Here is a 19,674-nt window from a genome sequence, read left to right as displayed (position 1 = left end):
TATGAACAACCAGGCTGACACCATTATGGATAGTAAACATACACAAAGAACATGGTCCAGGAAGAAGTTAAGCAACTTTCAGCTGCTCCTAAAGGGGGGGGGGAGAAAAGGAAAACCACGGGATTCCTGAAGCAAGCAGATCCAAACATCTGAATGAGCTGCAAACAACCAGGGCAGAGAGAGGCTCCAGAACAGCACACAGAGAACCCGAGAAAACAGGGAGGAGAAAATACAGAGGGAGGGAGAGAGGGGGGCACACAGCCTGGACACTAATAAAAGTAGTCAGCTAATTTTAATGAATATCATCCTCCAATCACACTACATAGCAACAAATATGTTACATAAATATCAGCCATGAAGCCCACAGTGCCACTTGCCCTAAAAGTATCACAAATATATTAATAACATGCAGACTCTTCAACTTGTATTGCTACAGATCAGACTAAAAGAAATAAAATGGGTGAGGTGTTGTAGTGATTCCAAGTAGTGCCCTGAAGCTTTGATTCACCACAAATAGAAAGAAAGCCCCAGTGCTTAAGGCTTCATCTGCCCTAGCACAGACACAACCCCTGCATGCATTTGCATTATGCCCAGTATGAATCATGACACACGAATCAGAGAACAATCTAAGTATAGTCATGGCTACAGCCACAACCACAATGACAGCGACAGTTCTGTTTGAGTGATAGGATTACTGCTGACATACATTTACACATGATGGTCCTATATAGTTTACCTACAGTTGATAAGCTCAAGCTCTGATATGTCAATAAGTAAATATTGTAGCCTGCTGGAGGAGCCAGGGGGGAACACCATGGACTGCACACACACACACACACACACGAGGGCATACCACATATGGACAGTTACACACCCGGCGGGGGTGAGGACTGGTGCAGTGGCATACAGTAGCATGTGATCTGGGGGGAGGAAACTTTGGGTTGGCAGGTTCTTTTGGGGGGAAACTGGTAATAGAGGTAGAGGCTATCCGGGGTTGGGTGGTGTATCGGTCATGTAAACATGCATAAAAAGACAGCCTGACTCCAGTGTCATTCCTTGGCAGAATCTCTAGAATCCACTAGATCACCACACTGGTGTCAGAAGTGGGATTTTCTTCAGAATCAGAATCAGAATCATCTTTACTGGCCAGGTGTGTTGAATACATGAGGAATCTGACTCTGGTACAGTGGTTCTCAGTGTGTATGTACAATGTTCTTCTATAAAACAACAATTAGACAAGTAAACAAGATAAGACTGACGGAACAAAAAAAATGTGCAAAAAAGGAATGTGCAGTAGGAAAATAAAAATAAAGTACTTATAAACACAGAAACATATGTACACAGAGTTTAGATGCAGTTTTTCAGATAGCTCATCCTAAAGTCCACTGTGTTGAGCATTTTCAGCTCCAGGTTGTTGTGACCACACCACAGGGCCAGATGTCCAACTTCTTGCCGACTTATCACCCTCTCGGACCGTTGTATTATCAGCTATATTTAGGAGTTCAACAGAGGGGTCCTCCGAGGTTGATTAAAGCTGTTCAAAAAAGGTTCTAGGCTGTGATTGGGCAGCTTTTTGTCAGTCAAAGCTGGCGACACCGACTGGATTGTGGCGGAGCGCTCAGCCGTGAGGGGCGGGTGGACTGGGTGTTGCCTGTGTGTCAGAGCTGAAATCGGATCCCCAGCTCAGACGACCGTTACCCGTCGACATAGCTGCCTTCTGTAGCCGTCGTTCTGTGAACCCTGCTCACAAAATCTCTGTCTAACCGACCGCCATGGGAGTCGAAGGCTGCACCAAATGCATCAAGTACCTGCTGTTTTTCTTCAACTTCATCTTCTGGGTAAACAGGCGTATTTGACTTAAATGTGTTATTTATGTGTGTTCACATCGCTGCGCAGCCGCTTTCCGATATGTGGTTAGCGGTTTCTATTCGTTTAGTCTGGAATTCCATCAGGAATGAACGATACTGGATACGTCAGCATCAGTAGTACATCTTAGAATTATAGTTTATAACGCTGTGTCTTCTGAAACACTGTATATGCTAAAAGACATTTTTTGAAAACCCATTATATAAGACCATGGAAAAATTAGGGAAACCTGTCAAAAGGCCAGAAAAACATGTTAAGTGACGTAACTACACGACAAATAGGTGGTGGTGAATGTAACAGAACACACGGTCGGAGCAGAGTCACCTCAAGTGTTAAAAACCATACAGTGAAACTGAGAAGATAGCGGAGCCCCAAAATGGCAAGTCCACTCGACAGTTTAAGTTTGTTGTGACATAAACACGAGGTCCAACCATTCTGAATTACCGTTCAGGCCAGTGGCTGGAGTTCTGATAGCATATGGACTGCTAGGCTGCTAACAACGTTACTTCGTAGCTCTGCTGTGCCAAGTCCTCACTTGTGTACGGTACATACTTACTTGGGTTTAGAAAATGGCTTTGTTTAGGTGACGCCCTCCACCCAACTTGTGTATGTGTGTGTGTGCGCACGCGCGCGCCTGGCATTGCAGGCATTATGGGGGCCGAAACCTGTTTACACGCTATGGGGACTGGGCCTCCCCTTGTGGGACCAGATGCTGGTCTCCACCACGTAAATCAGAGAAATTTAGGGCGGTGACTTGAGGTGAGAGGGTAAAGTTATGGTTATGGTTAGGGTTAGGCAAGTTGGTGTTTATGGTTAGGAGTAGTCTCCAGGAAATTAATGTAAACCAATGTAAAGTCCCCCCAAGAAATTAAAGGAAATGCGTGTGTGTTGGTGAGTCAAGCCCCTCTGTTGGGTGCTAGATCATGGAAATATTTGTGGGTGTTTAGCTTTTACTGTTCTTGTGTAAGACTTACTGCATAGACCTTCACTGATCCGCTGATTTGGTACTTTCCTTTCTTTCTTTGGTTTTTAAAAATTCAGCAGTTGTAGCCTAAATCAATAGTCTTATACTTTTAAAGGTAATATCAACAGAGCGTTGTGTGGAGTGTCAAGCAACCAGACTGGCTGATTGAACGCCTGTCATGAGACTGCTTCTAAGCTGAGAAGAAAACAAGCATAAGTGGGAAATCTGAAATAAAACAGCCCAGTAGTAAACCATATAAAGGACATTATTATTATTGAGAGGGTTGGTGTTTTTGAGATACTGAAATATGATCTAACTACTACTGCTTAGAGTAACTGATTAATTTACTTAAAGGTTTGCAGATAGTAAAGCAGGACACAGCACGGGTGTTTACAACCCTCATAATTAATAATTATCACAGGGGCAACCATTTTATTTTTTGCGATTATTGCAAGACAGACCATATTAATATAGCAGTCCCATTACAATGTCATCTACTAGGAATGTGTGTGTGCGTGCGTGCATGTGTTTGATTAACAGACACAGTGCCTTGCTGGATGATGTCACATTTTGTTGGGCCTATTTCACCTTTTTAGCCCGAGGACACTGCCTCGTTTTATGTTGACATGCTTGTTGTCCTGACAGACTGGCTCCATTTAAATTAATGAGAAGGCCACTGCTGGCCTAAGAGTCTATCGGCGTTAAACATCTCAGCAACGAATACTGCAAGTACTCCGATTCTGTCATTTTGTCATTTAACCTCTGTGTACACTAAACATGAGATGTTGCCACTCCTGCTGCATGTAATCTTCCTGTGCCTTCTCTTTAGCAAATATCTGGTTAGTTATCTAATATAATAATACAGCGGTAAGGGGCAGCCAGAGGTGGTTGAATATTCTATGCAAGTCTGACAAACATCGGCTCCTGTTTATGAAGATGAGGTCTCCCACACAGTCCTGGGACAAATTAGTCATGTTTTAATAGCTATGGTGACTGGTCAGGATGCTTTGGTATTTGTGTTTTTTTTTTTTTTATAAACTGCATTTGTAAGAACATCATAGAAGTTGTCTGGGTGTGGCTTTTGAAAGTGTGTGTTAGTACAGTGTTGCTTAATGCACTTATTGTGTACTCAGTGGGCACTTGTTTCCTTAGAAACACTGGCACACAGTCCACTTTGCCATTACATGGGCTTATTATTTTTGAAACAAGCTGTTTATTCTAAATGATAATATAAATAATTGGGACGGGCATTTTAAGCTAAAATGCTATTCGATATTTGCTCAGAACTATTCGACAATTATTCAAAGATTCCTAATGACCGCATTTGAGAAAGGCACTCCATATGACAGAATGAGTAAGCACTGAAAAGAGGTAACTAATGCATCGACATTTTACCTGGTCAAGGATATGATTCCTCAAAAAGCTGTGTAAAAATTAGGGGTTCAAAACACTGCTCAAAGTAGTTAATCTGCGGTATGAGACACCAGCTGCAAATATTTTTTCAGCACGCTCATTGTGCTGCTGTAGCAACAACTGATTTATGGTCTAGTCACACTGCTGTATGGTTATTATCTTTTTCTCTTAGGTTTTGTTACCTTGTAAGTTTTATTTTTTTAAATAGGAAAATATTGTGTTGTGCAGTACTGTTCAGTAACTTGCAAAATAATCTTTAAAAAAACTACATGTAAAGGATTGTGATCCTGCATGAAAAAAATCATGAAATGATATTTTTACCATACTAGTAGTGCCAATAGATATGTTTGAATTCTACTTGATAAATAAGACCAACAAAGCAAAAGTCATCTGGCTTATTGATTGCTCATTGGAAATGCAAATTATACTGTATCACTTACTAAATAAGCTGCGTCATTGTTAGTTTTAAGTAAGCTACTTAATGCTGTATATAACTAGTGCTGGTGATGTCAGGCCATATGATCTCTTCATAAATGTGGATCCCAGTAGAGAATGTTTGGTAGCCCATATGAGCCTGTCAGGATTATGACTTTTTACCTGCATTTACTATCACCCACAATAGCAACTGGAAGTAAGACAAAAACAAAACTGAGCGAACAAAAAAAGGGGCAGACTAACTTAAAGTCCGTACCCATATGAGCAGCTTTGTGAGGCCCAAGGTCTAGGCCTAAACACAAAGTACGCTTGGATCTGGAAGGATTGTCATTAATGTTGCAGGTGCAGATTACGCTTCCTGTTACAGCCTCTTAGCGGAGAGAGTGTGGATACATTAGATGATACTATAGTGCCGTAAATCCCACGGGCTGACATATTGCAGACATATCCATCAGTTTAAAAGCGGCTTCATCAGAAAGTCAGGCAGCCGGCAGTGAGGGTTTTATTTAATCATTTAACCACCTTTATTGGCCAAGTATGTTGCACACAAGGAATTTGTTTCCAGTAGAGAACTGATGGCAGCCATCTGCGGCACCAACTCAACCAATGGCTCTAACCATCGGGGGCAACGGGGGTTCAGTCTCTTGCCCAAGGACACTTTGACATGTAGACTGCAGGCACTGAGATTCAAACCTTCAACCTTCCGGTTGGGAGACGACCGCTCTACCCGCTACACTGTCGCCTCAATCAATTTTACATGTCTGTATTTCAGACATTATAGTATTTGCTGATAATGTATTATAAGATACATCCTAATATTCTAATAAACAAATGTTTATTATACTTAAAAACAGGAGGAGAGAGAGAGAGAAGTGTATATACCAGCTGGCTAAAGACTGTGTCAAAGAGGTTGACTTTTTGACTGTATTTATTTTTACCGAAATGATGTTTTTGGTGATTTTCTTTGTTTTGGGCCACAACCCATGCAGAGACTGAAACCAGCAATGAATTTTATGTACACAGTCGCACACCAGTGAGCTACATCGCTGTGCTGGGTGACGCGTTTCTTCCCCATGATAAATGTAAGTCCCATCTTTTTTCCAAAAAAAGAGGGTTGCAGCAGTGCACCAGTTTCACAGTATACCATGGTATGAAAATTGATGGTTATCCTACCATGCACATTTGCTTACTACTGGTATTGAAGGGGGGGGAAAAAAAAAAAAAAAAACAATGCGTGCACACCTTTCTTTCCCGACTGCCTGTCAGATTCCACAACGGGCACCGCACGCATGAAGCGGACAAATGGCAGAGAGTTGAAGCTGATGGCCTGTCACCAAACTCCACCCACCAGAATGGAAATTAAAATCAGCAGTGTGGGATTACTTCAGATATCTCATTCACCTTCGAGAACACAATCTCTCCATGCAGTTCAAAGTATGTGTCCTGTTTATTACTTTAATACCAAACATTAAAATTTATGGGCATATAATTTTCTGTCTTAAAATGTGCTATTGAAGTAATTTTCCACATCGTGTTCATTTGCTAATCTCTGACTTACAACAGGACTCGCACTGATCGTGATCTGACCCCAAAAGCACAGACACAAACTTTCCTGGTTCACCAAAGTGTGTATGTTCTTGTTCTTGCTATATAGTGAGGACTAAAACATATTTTTTTTACTACAGAGGAGATTTTTGGAAAGTGAGGACATTTTGACCAACCCTCATATTCTGAAACAGCTTTTTGAGGGTTAAGACTTGGTTTATGGTTCATATTAGAATTAAGTTTGAGTTAGGGTCTAGGGAGTGCATTATGTCAGTGAGTGTCCTCAAAGAGACAGAAGTACATGTGTGTAAGTGAAGGTACAGACAGGACCAGTTTGGATGCATTTGGATGCACCTACAGTAAATTTAGCAACTATTTTGATTAATTGTTTATTGTGATGGCATTTCTCACTATTGTTTACAAACCAGTTAATTGATGTAATGGATAAAATAATCAGCAGATCGGTCTGTAATGGAAAATAATCAATAGTTGCACTTGGATACAAAACAGTCCAGCAGAGCTCCACCTAAACCAGCAATGACAGTCAGACCCTGCTTTTACATCAATGCATGAGTGATAGGCTGTTAATGAAATGATATAGGCCTAATATATAATATTACGGGATAGATCAAGGGTGCCCACATTTTTTCGCCTTGCAAGCTACTTTTCAAATGCCCAAGTCAAAATGATTGACCTACACTAAAAATACTACACGTGTACGCGCGCACCGGTCGATCACGATCGACGTATTGGGCACCCCTGGGATAGATAGTGTAACATTGTTCTGCACTGGGTAGCCTACTTCTACATTCATCATTTTTCCGCTTGGTCCATGAACGGGGTCACGGGGGGGAGCCAATCCCGGCCGGCGGGTACACCCTGGACAGGTCGCCAATCCATTGCAGGGCTAACACATAAACAAACACCCACACACACACACTCCTATGGGCAATTTTAGAGACACCAATCAACCTAAGCTGCATGTCTTTGGACTGTGGGAAGAAGCTGGAGTACTCGGAGAGAACCCACACAAGCACGGGGAGAACATGCAAACTCCACACAGAAAGGTCCCGGGTGGGGCCCGAACCTGGAACCTTCTTGCTGTGAGGCAACTGTGCCACCCACTTCTACATTTAATACTTTAATTAATAATGCTAAATACTTAACATTTACAATACAGGACTTGTGACGGTGTAGGCTACTTAAGAAAAAGATGTGAATACTTTATTACTGGTGTTAACTTGCTTTAGTAATATAACATAGTACATTTTTAAATTTTTTTTTATCATGTTTATAAGTCCTTTTAATATTTAGGGTCAATCTAGCTCTGCAGTCTAGTCACAATTCCTTTGAGTGTCATTGTAGCTGGTAATAATAGTAATTGTGTAATATCGTGAAACCGTAATATTTTCTGAGACGTTATCATACCATGAAAATCCTGTACTGTCACACCCCTACTTCTAAGAGACTTGGTGGCACCAGTGCTGCCAGTATGAAAAGCTAGTCTGGTATTGTGTTTCAAAGACATTTTAATTTGGACTCCATATACATAAGGAATAATATTGTATTTCTAATGAATCCTAATGATAAAAAAGGAAAATGATGTGTGTGTGTGTGACTTGCTGTGTAATACATGGTGATTATAGAAGTGTTGATATGTAATAATTCTTGAGAAGTGACTAAGTGATGTATTACAGCATCCCTCTGGTTCCTTTTTTCAAGACATTAACCCTTTTAGTTCAGCTGTAAAGGGCTTTGTGAAATGATCTGTCTGAGCGGGCATGTCCGTTTGAAGAGATGCTTTGGCTATAATATGCAGCTATTGAGTTGTCTGCCATGGAGGCTGGCTCTTTAAAAAGGAGACCTCCTGTTGCTATAAATCACACTGGATACTGAGAGGGTTAAGAGGCTACAGGGGGTTGGGGGGGAGGAAATGTGCCATGGTTTAGGAGTTTTATGGGAACTGCACACAACACCCCATCCCCCTCTCCTCCAGCACGCCCAGCTTTCTCCAACCCTCTGTACTACAGGCAGCAGGCAGAAATAGAGACCAGAGGGAAAAGTGTCAGGGAAACTTAGACCACTGTGCTGATCTCACATTAAATGATCTTTGAAGCATCTTCTGAGTTCCCCTTCAGTTCCATCTTGAGTCATTAAGAGTGAGGACTCAGAGTTTGGCACACCTACATGTCAGCCACCCACATAGATATGCTCTGTTTGGTGTCAGCTGACTGTAGGAAATGTAATCATGCTGGTCCATATGGTTAGACAGTCATCTTGGTGTCGAATGTGTGCCAATAAAGTCCCACAATTGGGTGTCAGTTTTTCTGTGCTTTATCAAAAATTCTATCAAATATCAATATTTTTCAAGGTATCGTATCAAAGTCATAAATTATGTCTCAAAGAGCATCTTATGGATTTGTGATTAAATAATCTATTACTTTCTCATGGTAACCATTAGTGGATGTGTTTTGTTAGCCACTGCCTTGAAGCTCTAGCTAACACTGGGACAATGGCTCTTCTCAACTGCGTTGTCTGTGTTCTCCATCTATTCATCATGTGCACAAGTGTAATAATTTACAGCATGGGATGGGCAATGATTTTTAAATAGTCAATATATTTCCACCACTGCAAAACATTGGGGACTACAGGTTGTTGGTTGGTTGTTCTCTATTGCTGCTGTAACACAGAAATTTCCCCACTGTGGGATCAATAAAGTACCTACCTAAAGTCACAGCATACGCACATGACAGTATTGGCAATATGGGGATTGGGGGGGGTTTCAAATAATTGTTGAATAGTTCAGTGAAAATTAAATATCTTGTGTTGAGATGCCCATTGCTAGTAAATTGGAGCCTCTCAGAAATGTATTTATACCTTTAATGCATTTCAGTGACTCATTTCTGGGAATTCATGTGGTAGGATGCAGGGAGTTCTCTTAAAGTTAATTAGTGTTTTTGTGGTGCTGCTATAGGTCTATGTGTGTGTGTGTGTGCGTGTGCGTGCGTTGAATTTCTGCACTCTTGCCAGCTATGGTGTTGATCTGGTTGCTAGGCAGCGACTGACTTTAGCTCTGGAATGGGCCTCACCATAGAGGAGGAGGAGGAGGATGGGGAGAGAGTGGGTGTGGCTCAGCGTGTTTTGGGTCAAGCTTTTCCCAGAAACTGTTAGCTAGTTTAATTTGGATAGTCATTTTAGCTACATTCTCTAGTTTGAATGTACTGAAATATGATATTTATAACCTATCCGAACATGTGTGGAGCAGAGGGGTTTCTGTTGTGTCACTTAGTGGTTTATTTTATTGCTGCTGTGTACAGGGGTGTTTGTTCTTGTGTGCCAGCTGAGGTATCTGCTAACTCTAGTTATATTTAGCATTTCTTTGTCCCGGGCCAAACAAAAGGGCTTGGGAAGGCCTGTGTCAATGCAGACCATCCTAAAGAACAAGACATTTCAGTAAACAAAGTTACACATTGCTGTATGTACATGGTTTTTTCCCTCAGTTGGCAGAAAAGAAGACAAATAAGGAATGGAATGACAACAAAGGGTCTCTGAAATGTTAGCTGCCTTAATCAGTGCTTGTATGTTCTCAAATTTCTTCTTCTACTTTCAGCTGTTCCTGTTGGGGGTCGCCACAGCGAATCATCTGTTTCCACCTAACTCTATCCTCGGCATCCTCCACTCTCACCCCATGTTCTCAAACATACCCTCAAATATCCACTAGACATTTTGGGAAATACCATTAATTGCTTTCCTGCATGTAGTTACCGCAAGGTTTGCTGAAGTGAGGAGGTTTACCGAACGTTGCTTTTATAGAGTGGTATCAATCCTTTTATCCAGATTTTGACAAAAAAGCAAATGATCCCTGAAACTGTTGAAATTTACCTTTTAATGGGTTTTTTTTCCATTTCAGCAAAGACTAGGCCCTCTTTGCAATAACTGCCCACAGGTAGTCCTGCTTTGTCTGTAGTGTTAAAACAAAATGCAAATATGAAGCACAGGGCAGTTTAACTGCAGGGAGTGTTGTGGTGACACATGCTATAGAACTGTACCATCCTGCGTGTGCCTCTGGCTCATTTAATGTTGCTCACTGTGCCCAATACATGTGAAAATGGGGGAAAAATTAACAGGTTTAAAAATGTAACTGCACAATTTAGTGCAATAAACAAAAGCATAGTGAATGAAAAGAAATGAAAGAACAATGTGTTGTATGTTGCAGCTTGCAGGAGGTGTAATCCTGGGTGTGGCACTGTGGTTGAGACATGAACCCAAGACGAGCAGCCTACTGGAGCTCCATTATGAGGGAGACCATGCCCCCACTACTTTCTACATAAGTAAGTATCTCATGCATGCTGTGGGTATGTTTCATGTCTCTTATAGGATTGTTCCTGTATGCTCGGTTGACCCGGAAGTCGTTCTGGTCGACTGAGAATGTAGGATGCTCCCAGTCTCTTATATTGATTCTGAGGACTGAGGAGCAAAGACAGAGCACAGTGCTGGAGGAGTTATGACCGAGGATGCAAGTTTATTATGAAGTGACACACCCCTTTATCAGAAATCAGTTGGTGACTGGAAACTCATGTCATTAATAACATGTTTCCTTGAGTCCTCTCTCCTCACATTTTCCTCGTATCTTACATCGGTGGAAATAAGATGTAAGGAAAAGACGCAAGTGAAGGAAGCAACTGTTTATAGGAGACATGAGATGTACCCACTGTCTACTATCTGTCTGTGGCCGTCTTCATGCTGTCTCTGACTTGAAGAAATTCTCTTGCTCAAAATGGTGGTGTTGCATTACTTCCACATGACTGCATTGCCCTCCACTAAGCAGGCCCAATTACACTAACTGTTGCTCGGTGGAGTTATTCAAATGCAAATGCTTTTCAAGGGGACCTATTGTGTTGTTTTATCTTATTTGCACAATGTTATATTGTTGGATGACCATGCTAAACCTAGCCAAAGTTCGAAAACCTGAGGAGAGCATATGTTTCAATTCTCGCTGCTCTGCTGACCTTGTTCCCATGCTTTTTATTTCTCCTGACAAAAAGTTTAGGCACCCCTTGATACATAACAGATTTTGGTGATTTTTTATTTGAACAGATGTTAACACAGTTTCTCTTGGAAATGGAAAAAATGCACAATATTTTCTGCAAACAGTGATGCATAGTTACTTCTTATGCCATAAATTGAACAAAAATAAAAAATAAAAACATTATTATGGCATGGTGCAAAAGTTTGGGCACCCTACACAATCAGTACTTAGTAACACCTCCTCTGGCAGATATCACAGCTTGCAAACGCTTTTCATAGCCAGCTAAAAGTCTTTCAATTCTTGTACTTGGGATCTTCTCCCATTCTTCCTTGCAAAAGGCTTCTAGTTCTGTAATATTCTTTGGTCGTCTTGCATGCACAGCTCTTTTAAGATCTACCCACAAATTTTCAATGATGTTTAAATCAGGGGACTGTGATGGCCATTCCAAAACCTTCAGCCTGCGTCTCTTGAGGTATTCCATAGTGGATTTCGAGGTATGTTTAGGATCATTGTCCTGTTGTAGAAGCCATCCTCTTTTCAGCTTCAGCTTTTTTACAGATGGTGTGATGTTTGCTTCCAGAATTTGCTGGTATTTAGTGGAATCCATTCTTCCCTCCACCCGTGCAATGTTTCCTGTGCCACTGGCTGCAACACAACCCCAGAGCATGATAGATCCACCCCCATGCTTAATAGTTGGCAAGGTGTTCTTTTCATGAAATGCTGCTCCTTTTTTTCTCCAAACATGCCTTTGCTGATTGTGTCCAAAGAGTTCTATTTTAACTTCATCAGTCCACAGCACTTGTTTCCAAAACGCATCGGGCTTCTGTAGATGTCCTGTTGCATACTTCAGACGTTGGATTTTATGATGGGGACGCAGATAAGGTTTTCTTCTGCTGACTCTTCCATGAAGGCCTTGTCTGTGCAAGCATCGCTGCACAGTGGAACGGTGCACCACCACTCCTGAGTCTGCTAAATCTTCCTGCAGGTTTTTTGCAGTCAAATGGGGGTTTTGATTTGTCTTTCTGACCAGCATACGAGCAGTTCTGTCCGAGAGTTTTCTTGGTCTTCCAGATCTCATCTTGACCTCCACAGTTCCCCTGATCTGCCATCTCTTAATTACATTTCTTACTGTGGAAACTGCAAGCTGACAACGCTTTGCTATCTTCTTGTAGCCTTCTCCTGCATTGTGGGCATCAATAACTTTCACTTTCAGGGTCTTACACAGCTGCTTAGAGGAACCCATGGTTGCTGGGTGTCCACAAGTGTGTGCACAAGGTTTGAAGAGTCAAAGTATTTGTACAGCTTTGAAATTGGCATTTACCAATGACAGCTGTTGCTGTGCATCAGATCTAACGAGCTGATTAAGGTCTGATACCTTGTGAGAGACTTTGAGACTCTGGAACTCTTAGGGTGCCCAAACTTTTGCACCATGCCATAATCATGTTTTTATTTTTTATTTTTGTTCAATTTATGGCATAAGAAGTAACTATGCATCACTGTTTGCAGAAAATATTGTGCATTTTTTCCATTTCCAAGAGAAACTGTGTTAACATCTGTTCAAATAAAAAATCACCAAAATCTGTTATTTATCAAGGGGTGCCTAAACTTTTGCATAAGACTGTATGAATGCCATGGAATTCCATAAACGGAGCACCGCGCTGGGCCTCCTCTCCAGGTCCAGACTGCTCTACCGGTGAAGCACATTCACTAGGTACAGGCTGCAGGGACTGCAGCACCAGTGACCACCAGAAGTGAATCCCAATTCCCTTATTATATCACTTTTTGGTCCTTGATTTTTGCTTGACCCGGAAGTCACTTCTGTCTGCTATAATGATAGACATCCTAAAGGTCTCATTTCTGCTCTGAGGTTGCTGGAAGTATGCAACCAAAGATATACAAGTGCATCCTTTGCGGATGTCTGTAACAGATTGATACACCCCTTTATCAGAAATCGGTTGATTGAAGAAGTCACATGCAGGATAGGGGGAAAGGACATCTCTTGTCAGTTAAAACATGTTTCCTCTCTAAATAGTTTCTCCTTGCATATTTTACTTGGGGACTAAGCCACAAGGAAAAGATGTAAACGAGGGAAACATGGATGCAATTAGAAATTCAATTCAGTTTTATTTATACAGACCCAGATCAAAAGTAATCTCAGGGCACTTTACAAAGTATGGTCTATTATTATTATTATAGAGGACTACCCAACAAATCCTCTTTGAGCAGCACTTGGCGACAGTGGGGAGTAAAAACTCCCTATTAACAGAAGAAACCTCTGACAGAGCCCGGCTCTTGGTGGGCGGCCTTCTACCTTAAGTGGACAGAGGAGAGAGAAAAGCAACAAGACATAACAAACACAACAGTCAATCAAACACTGGGTAGGTTGATGTGGCCAGTGACTGCTCATCAGAAACATACAGCTCCAGACCCAGGGCTACCTGCAGAAAAGTACAGGGAGAATGAAAGAGAACACTACGGGAGAGAGGAGACACACAGTGATGTGTAATACTGGCATATAGATGCATGGAGAGAGAGGAGAGGGACTGCTGGTTATGCTGTTACTGAAGAACAAGCAACTTTATTGGGCCAACATGTTGATACAGAACTCCAAACTTTAAGTATGCCACTGATAACACTAAAATGGTTTTTGTTTTTTTTCTTTAATATGTTATACTCGGTCTACACAACTGTGGTAGTGATCATCTGTGGGTGTTGGTTTGTGTTTGCACTGAACTGTGAGGTGATAGCTTGCTAACCCTATCTGTGTTAGTTTGTGCATTTCAGTCTTCACAAACCATTTCAGATGTGTATCAGCTCCCGTCAGTCCTGCATCAGTGGAAAACATTGGCCAGTCTTTCTGCTTGATAAATAAAAAACACTTCAGTCAGTCTCAGTTGACTTAGATATATTTGTTGTGAGCCCATGAAACGGACCATACACATTAGACAGTACAGAATCTGTTTAACTACTACTTATTCCATCAGCCACCAAAGTACAATGAGGACAAGGTCAGATATATTGTCTCTGAATAAGAAAGTCCAGTAAGAGCTGCTTGTAATAAGCCTGTCTTCAGATACTGAGACACTGCAGTCTCCACCATTAGACTGTATGACTTCAAAACATGTGACCCTCATACTGTAAGACATTACAAATGACCGTTTAACAGTGTTCTAGCACTAATTCATGAACATCTCAGAAAGTTCGATCACACCCTTTTCATTCTTCTGGAAGCAGCCCCAGCTGCTCTGTTAGCATGTAGCTATTGATATCAGCTGCAGAGTAACATCATCTCTAATCCAGTTGTCTAATTCTAATGTTACAGAGTTTCACATTAACATCACATCAACGTTATATCAACAAGTGCTGTGTAAGCATTTAACCTCCTGTGGTTAATGTTGTCAGAATGGATTTCTCAAATGTGTTGTTTCAGTTGATGCTGGTGTGCTGCTGCTGCTGCTGCATGACATTTAAGTAAAAACATGTCACGTTTCTCTGTCAGACAGCGCTGTTCAGCTGAATACACCGATTCTTACTGCCGTAACATTATATCCGAAAAAGGAGTGGTCTAATAATTGCACACTTTGGTCTTTGCACCGATAGTGAATGAAACTGAAATACAGTTTGTCAGTGATATCAAACATTTTAGCTCAAAAACCCATAAATGGGTTTCAACTGAGTCAAAAGCTGGATGTGGCCCGCTTTTTTCTATATCATAGTTACTGTCTGCTGCACTGTTGAGCTGTGAGAAACTCTGTGTATACACTATATGTGAGTAGTACATCAAAGCAGAGGCCCTGTGCTAGTTACTTTATGCCCTGCGACCCTCGGCACCAGATGAAGCAACTAAAGTGTCGAGGCTTGACAGTGTGTCTATTTCACTCACATTCATGAGTAAAAATCTGTGTGTGCAAATATGAATAACTGGTGCACTCGAAGATCCTAGGGGTGTCAGGTTGTAAGGACCGGGATAATTTTTTCAGGACTCAAAAAGACCAGTGATTATGATTAGTGGAATGGAAAATAAGGTTTGGATGTTTATGGAGCAGCTTTTCGTCACTGACTCCTGCTCTGTTGATGTTTCACCGAGGGTGGGGTTCAGCTCTTGCATGCTGTGCAGACAGCAGCTGAGGCTGCAGTGGAAAGAGGGAGCCCAGGTGAAGTGAGACTTTACTTGAGTTAGCAATATCTATGCTATACTGTATGTGTGCAATAAAACCTCCCAAGTAAAAAGACAGTAAAAGTAAGTCCGTCACATAAGTAAAACTTTGTTGGAACTGAAATGACGCCTCTTTCCAACTGTAGTAAAGTAGACAATGAGCTACAACCTAAGGGCAGACACACACCAAGCCGACGTGAAAGAACTAATAGCCACGAAGGCTGACTGCTGCTTCACCTCATGTTGGCTTTGTCTGGGCCACTCAGGTTGAAAAAGTGATACTTGAACACACCACACAGACACCACAAATGACACTGATGTTCTCTGTCCTTGGTCTTTTGGTTGTGGAAGAAGAAAGGAGGTTGTGGAGGTGCAAAACAAGGTGCAATCACACTAAATGGGTGAAATCATGACTATCACAGTGACAGGCTGAAGGGGCGTTCCTGAACAGTTTTCTTCTAATGAATTGATTCACGAAGCTCAACAGCCAGAGTGGACTCTCTCTTACCGATGAAGCCCAACCGCCAAGACCGATTCAACATTCTGAAGCAGCCGAAAAGTCGCCAACAAAGATCGACTAGTACCAATAGTGTGGGACACAGTGGGACGGCGAGCCTCAACAGACACTCACTGACGGCCCGACAGGGGCCGACAGGCGACTGTCCACTTGGTGTGTCTTTGCCCTAAGACCGCCATTTTCGATCATCTGCAAAGTGCAGCACTGAAAGAGAGACAACAAAAATATTCAATAACTTCATTTATATATATATATTGTGGTACCATCAGTTTAACCATAAGTAACCTGTTGGTTATACTACAACATTTAATTTGGAAAGAATGTTTTTGCATAGTTTAGATCAATTTTTGTTGGAAAAATTATTCTGTGACTTCACCAGTAGTAGTAGTAGTAGTAGTAGTAGTAGTAGTACCTCTTTTTGGTGTTGAATTTTGTAGGCCCAATACGTCGATCGTGATTGACTAGTCGATTGCAAAGGTAGTGTTGGTAGATCTTGTGTCGATATAATGACCTTAGTTAATGCTTTCAAATGAAAAATGCAACATTTTGCAGAACTGAGAGATGCAACAGAAAGCATGTGCAGAACTTGACATTGTGCGCTACACAAAGCAGATCTGTCAGTCAGAGTTTGACAAACACTTTCAAGACTTTGCCTCACTTGAGCCAGTCGCTATATTTATGTGCTCCCCATTTAGGGAAGATATTGAGGTTGATTCACTCACATTAAAAATTGCAATGCTGTTTCACCTGAACTGGTCTGGAGTGGAGGATGAGATATTGACACTACAGACTGACATTTAGCTGAAGTCCAGGGCTAATGGACCGTTTTGGAACTTAAGGAGGAAAAGTACCCCAACATGAGGAAATGTGCCATTGACTGTATTATTTGGCTCTACTTATTTATGTGAGTCAGCATTTTCCCACATGAAGATTATTAAGTCCAAATACCGCTCCACCATGACTGATGACCATTTGGAAGTCTGCTGGACGCTGGCTACCAGCAGCTACTGTCCGGACTATGTAGCCCTGGCTGATTCCATTCAGTGCAAGTCATCAGAGTAAACTAATGACCAAAAAAGTACTGAACTGTAGTGTATCTTGAGGTTCATGAAGTTATGCAAGGTGCGCCAACATATATTGTGTTTACATAAGGAATACTTTGTATATAAATAAATATATGTTTAGTATTTTAACTGTAGGTAGATCATTTTGACTTGGTCATTTGAAAAGTAGCTCGCCAGGCGAAAAAGTGTGGGCACCCCTGTTGTAGATGGTCTCTGTGAACTTGTCTTTGACCAGCCGTGATGACAACTTGTTTTGATGAAAATTGGGCTGTAGCTTGTTTTCTGTTTTACTACACTTGGACAGAGCTGTCATTTGGGTTTTAACAGTGTTTTTCTTATGACTTCTTGATCTGAGAACTTTGCATATTTGAATATCTTTCCAACTTTTCTGAAGTTTAAAACTACCATAAACATGCAGAGATGCAATAGTTTCAGCTTTGCCCGATGTCCGTTATTGACCACTGCTGGTGGTGCATCAAGATCTGTTCCCCAAACAGATGTGTTTCTCCTAACCTTATCCTAACCATAACCATAGAGGGGGACCAATAGAAACGCATCTTGATAGAGGAATGGATTTTGACACAAGACCAGCATGTATTACCACAGCAAGCTTGTTAGGCTAATAGCTAACAGTTTAGATGTGACTGTGTTGTGGTGATCAGCCCAGTGGAGCAGACTGCATGGCCCAAGGTGGGTGGCTCTGTGTAGCCCCATCTCCTTCATGTCTGTCTCCCTGTCCAAGCTATGTTCAGTTCAGACCCATGCCATGCATGGTTCATATGTTTGTACATTTGCCATTGTTAAGCACTGATGTGGCATCAATACTGTTATTTCTTAAACAGCCCATGGCATGCTTTTCCTTGTTTTCTGACTTGTCTACAATGTTACAACGCTGAATTACCATCTTAGACGTCACCTAAAGCTCAAAAATGAGGTGTGCGTATGTTCTAGTACTTCTATGTAGAATCAACTCGGTTTATACACGTCTCACAAACTCTCGCTGGTGAGACTTTTTGTCTAACAATACAGACTTTTTTCTAACAATACACAATAGTTTAAGGATCTCCTTGAATTGTCAGAATCTCCAGGCAGTTGCGTGTTCATGTGAGCTTGCCTGATATCCAGAGGTGCCATTTTAAAAATAAAATTTTTCAACAGCGTGCGGTTTTGTGGATATATTTTACTTCCTGCTGCTGCACTGTGACCAGAGGACGTGGAGAAAAATACAGGTTACTGCTTGTCTGGGAATGTTCCTGTACAGGGACTCGCTGTTTTACCTGACCAGGTCTAACTTACAAGCAGCCGTCCATGATGCACCCCGGGGCGGAGGATGATCAGGTCATTAATGCTGGATTCCCCTGGAACACAGTACCTGTTTGTTTTGACTGCTTGAGGCCAGTGTGTCTGCTGCATGTGATGTGTTGCTGGTTGACGAGAGGATTCTAAGAATCCATTATGTTATTGTTGGTGCTACGCTACATGTTGGAATTAATTTCACTACTGTGGGACTGTATGTGGATGTGTGGGGAAAGACACAGTGACCACCGGTTGGATTTACCGACCTTGAAGCTACTTGAAAGGGAGTGATGTTTCCACTACTCAGTGGGAGTTAATAGTAAGTTTAAAATGCGCACACCTGTTAATGCCTTGTTTATATAGAGAATTGTTGTAAGGCTGGAGAAGTTGCAATATCTGCAATTTTCCATTTAAAATATGGGGTTTCTCAATTACCCGCTTTGTTTAGAGTGTTATAAATCTTTTCATTAGTACATATATTGTTGTTTTCCTATCTATGGAGGAGATATATGTATTGTTAGAGCCACGTTAAGTATTAATGACCCGAATAAATGGATCTCCTTCAGTTTATGAGGCCTTATTGAGTAAGAAGAATGTCATATTTATAATTAATAAGTTAAAAGATAAAAAGTTGCTTTCATAAGACCTAATAAATAGTTGTAACCCCCGTTACATCATCTGTGGTGACATACAAATCATTATATACAGTGCAGACATAGACATAATCAACTAGTGAGCTATATTATAGTAAAAAGAATCGTGTCCTCTAATGTAATCATCTCTGCCCTATTGAAAACAGTCTTCTTCAGATGTCCAGTGCCTGTCAAGGAATATTACACCTGCACACCTAGACTGCACTGGCATTGGAGATGTTTTAACTCCTTTTCCTTAGCTCGGCTGACCTAAAGGCTAGGACTGTAACTGAGGCCTGCTCGTCCTTTTGCCACCACCCTAATCAGAACCTTTTGTCTTAGCCTTGCCTCGGCCACCTGCAGCCGTCTGGCAGCGCTCCATTTTCGGCCTGTGTAGACCTCGACATCAGCTGCCGCTACTTCAAGGCCCCTGCGTATCAGTCTAGAGCAGGGGTGTCCAAACTTTTTGCAAAGAGGGCCAGATTTGGTAAGGTGAACATGTGTGGGGGCCGACCATTCAGCCTGACATTCTTTGAACCATTAACATTAAATACAAATGAACTATTTTAGGAAATTTTTATTGCAAATGGCATACTTTTTTTATATTTTCAGGTTTTTACCAAAATGACTCTGCCTTTCATATTTGAAGACCACATAAAATGAAGAAAAAGTCTGTCTGGAAAAAAACACTTTTGGGAAGATTAAACATACCTAGGTTCATTTGAAACATTACATATTATTCACTATTAAATGCTCA

At 41.5% G+C, this 19,674-nt stretch overlaps 1 protein-coding gene across 1 annotated transcript in view; it reads left to right on the top strand.

The window, feature by feature from the left end:
- Positions 1-1,576: 1,576 nt before the first annotated feature.
- The window catches only part of cd81a (CD81 molecule a), a 39,853-nt gene continuing 21,755 nt past the window's right edge, over positions 1,577-19,674 (top strand). Inside the window, exons 1-2 of the mRNA XM_020585798.1 lie at positions 1,577-1,838; positions 10,440-10,554. Of these exons, the coding sequence (XP_020441454.1) occupies positions 1,773-1,838; positions 10,440-10,554 (181 nt within the window). The 5' untranslated portion in view covers positions 1,577-1,772. The remainder of the gene's footprint in view (positions 1,839-10,439; positions 10,555-19,674) is intronic.

The sequence above is a fragment of the Monopterus albus genome, unplaced genomic scaffold, assembly GCF_001952655.1.
Source record: "Monopterus albus unplaced genomic scaffold, M_albus_1.0 scaffold377.1, whole genome shotgun sequence".
NCBI classification, from domain to species: Eukaryota; Metazoa; Chordata; class Actinopteri; order Synbranchiformes; family Synbranchidae; genus Monopterus; species Monopterus albus.
The sequence above is the reverse complement of the archived record's forward strand: the minus strand, read 5'-3'. Positions and strand labels throughout refer to the sequence as shown.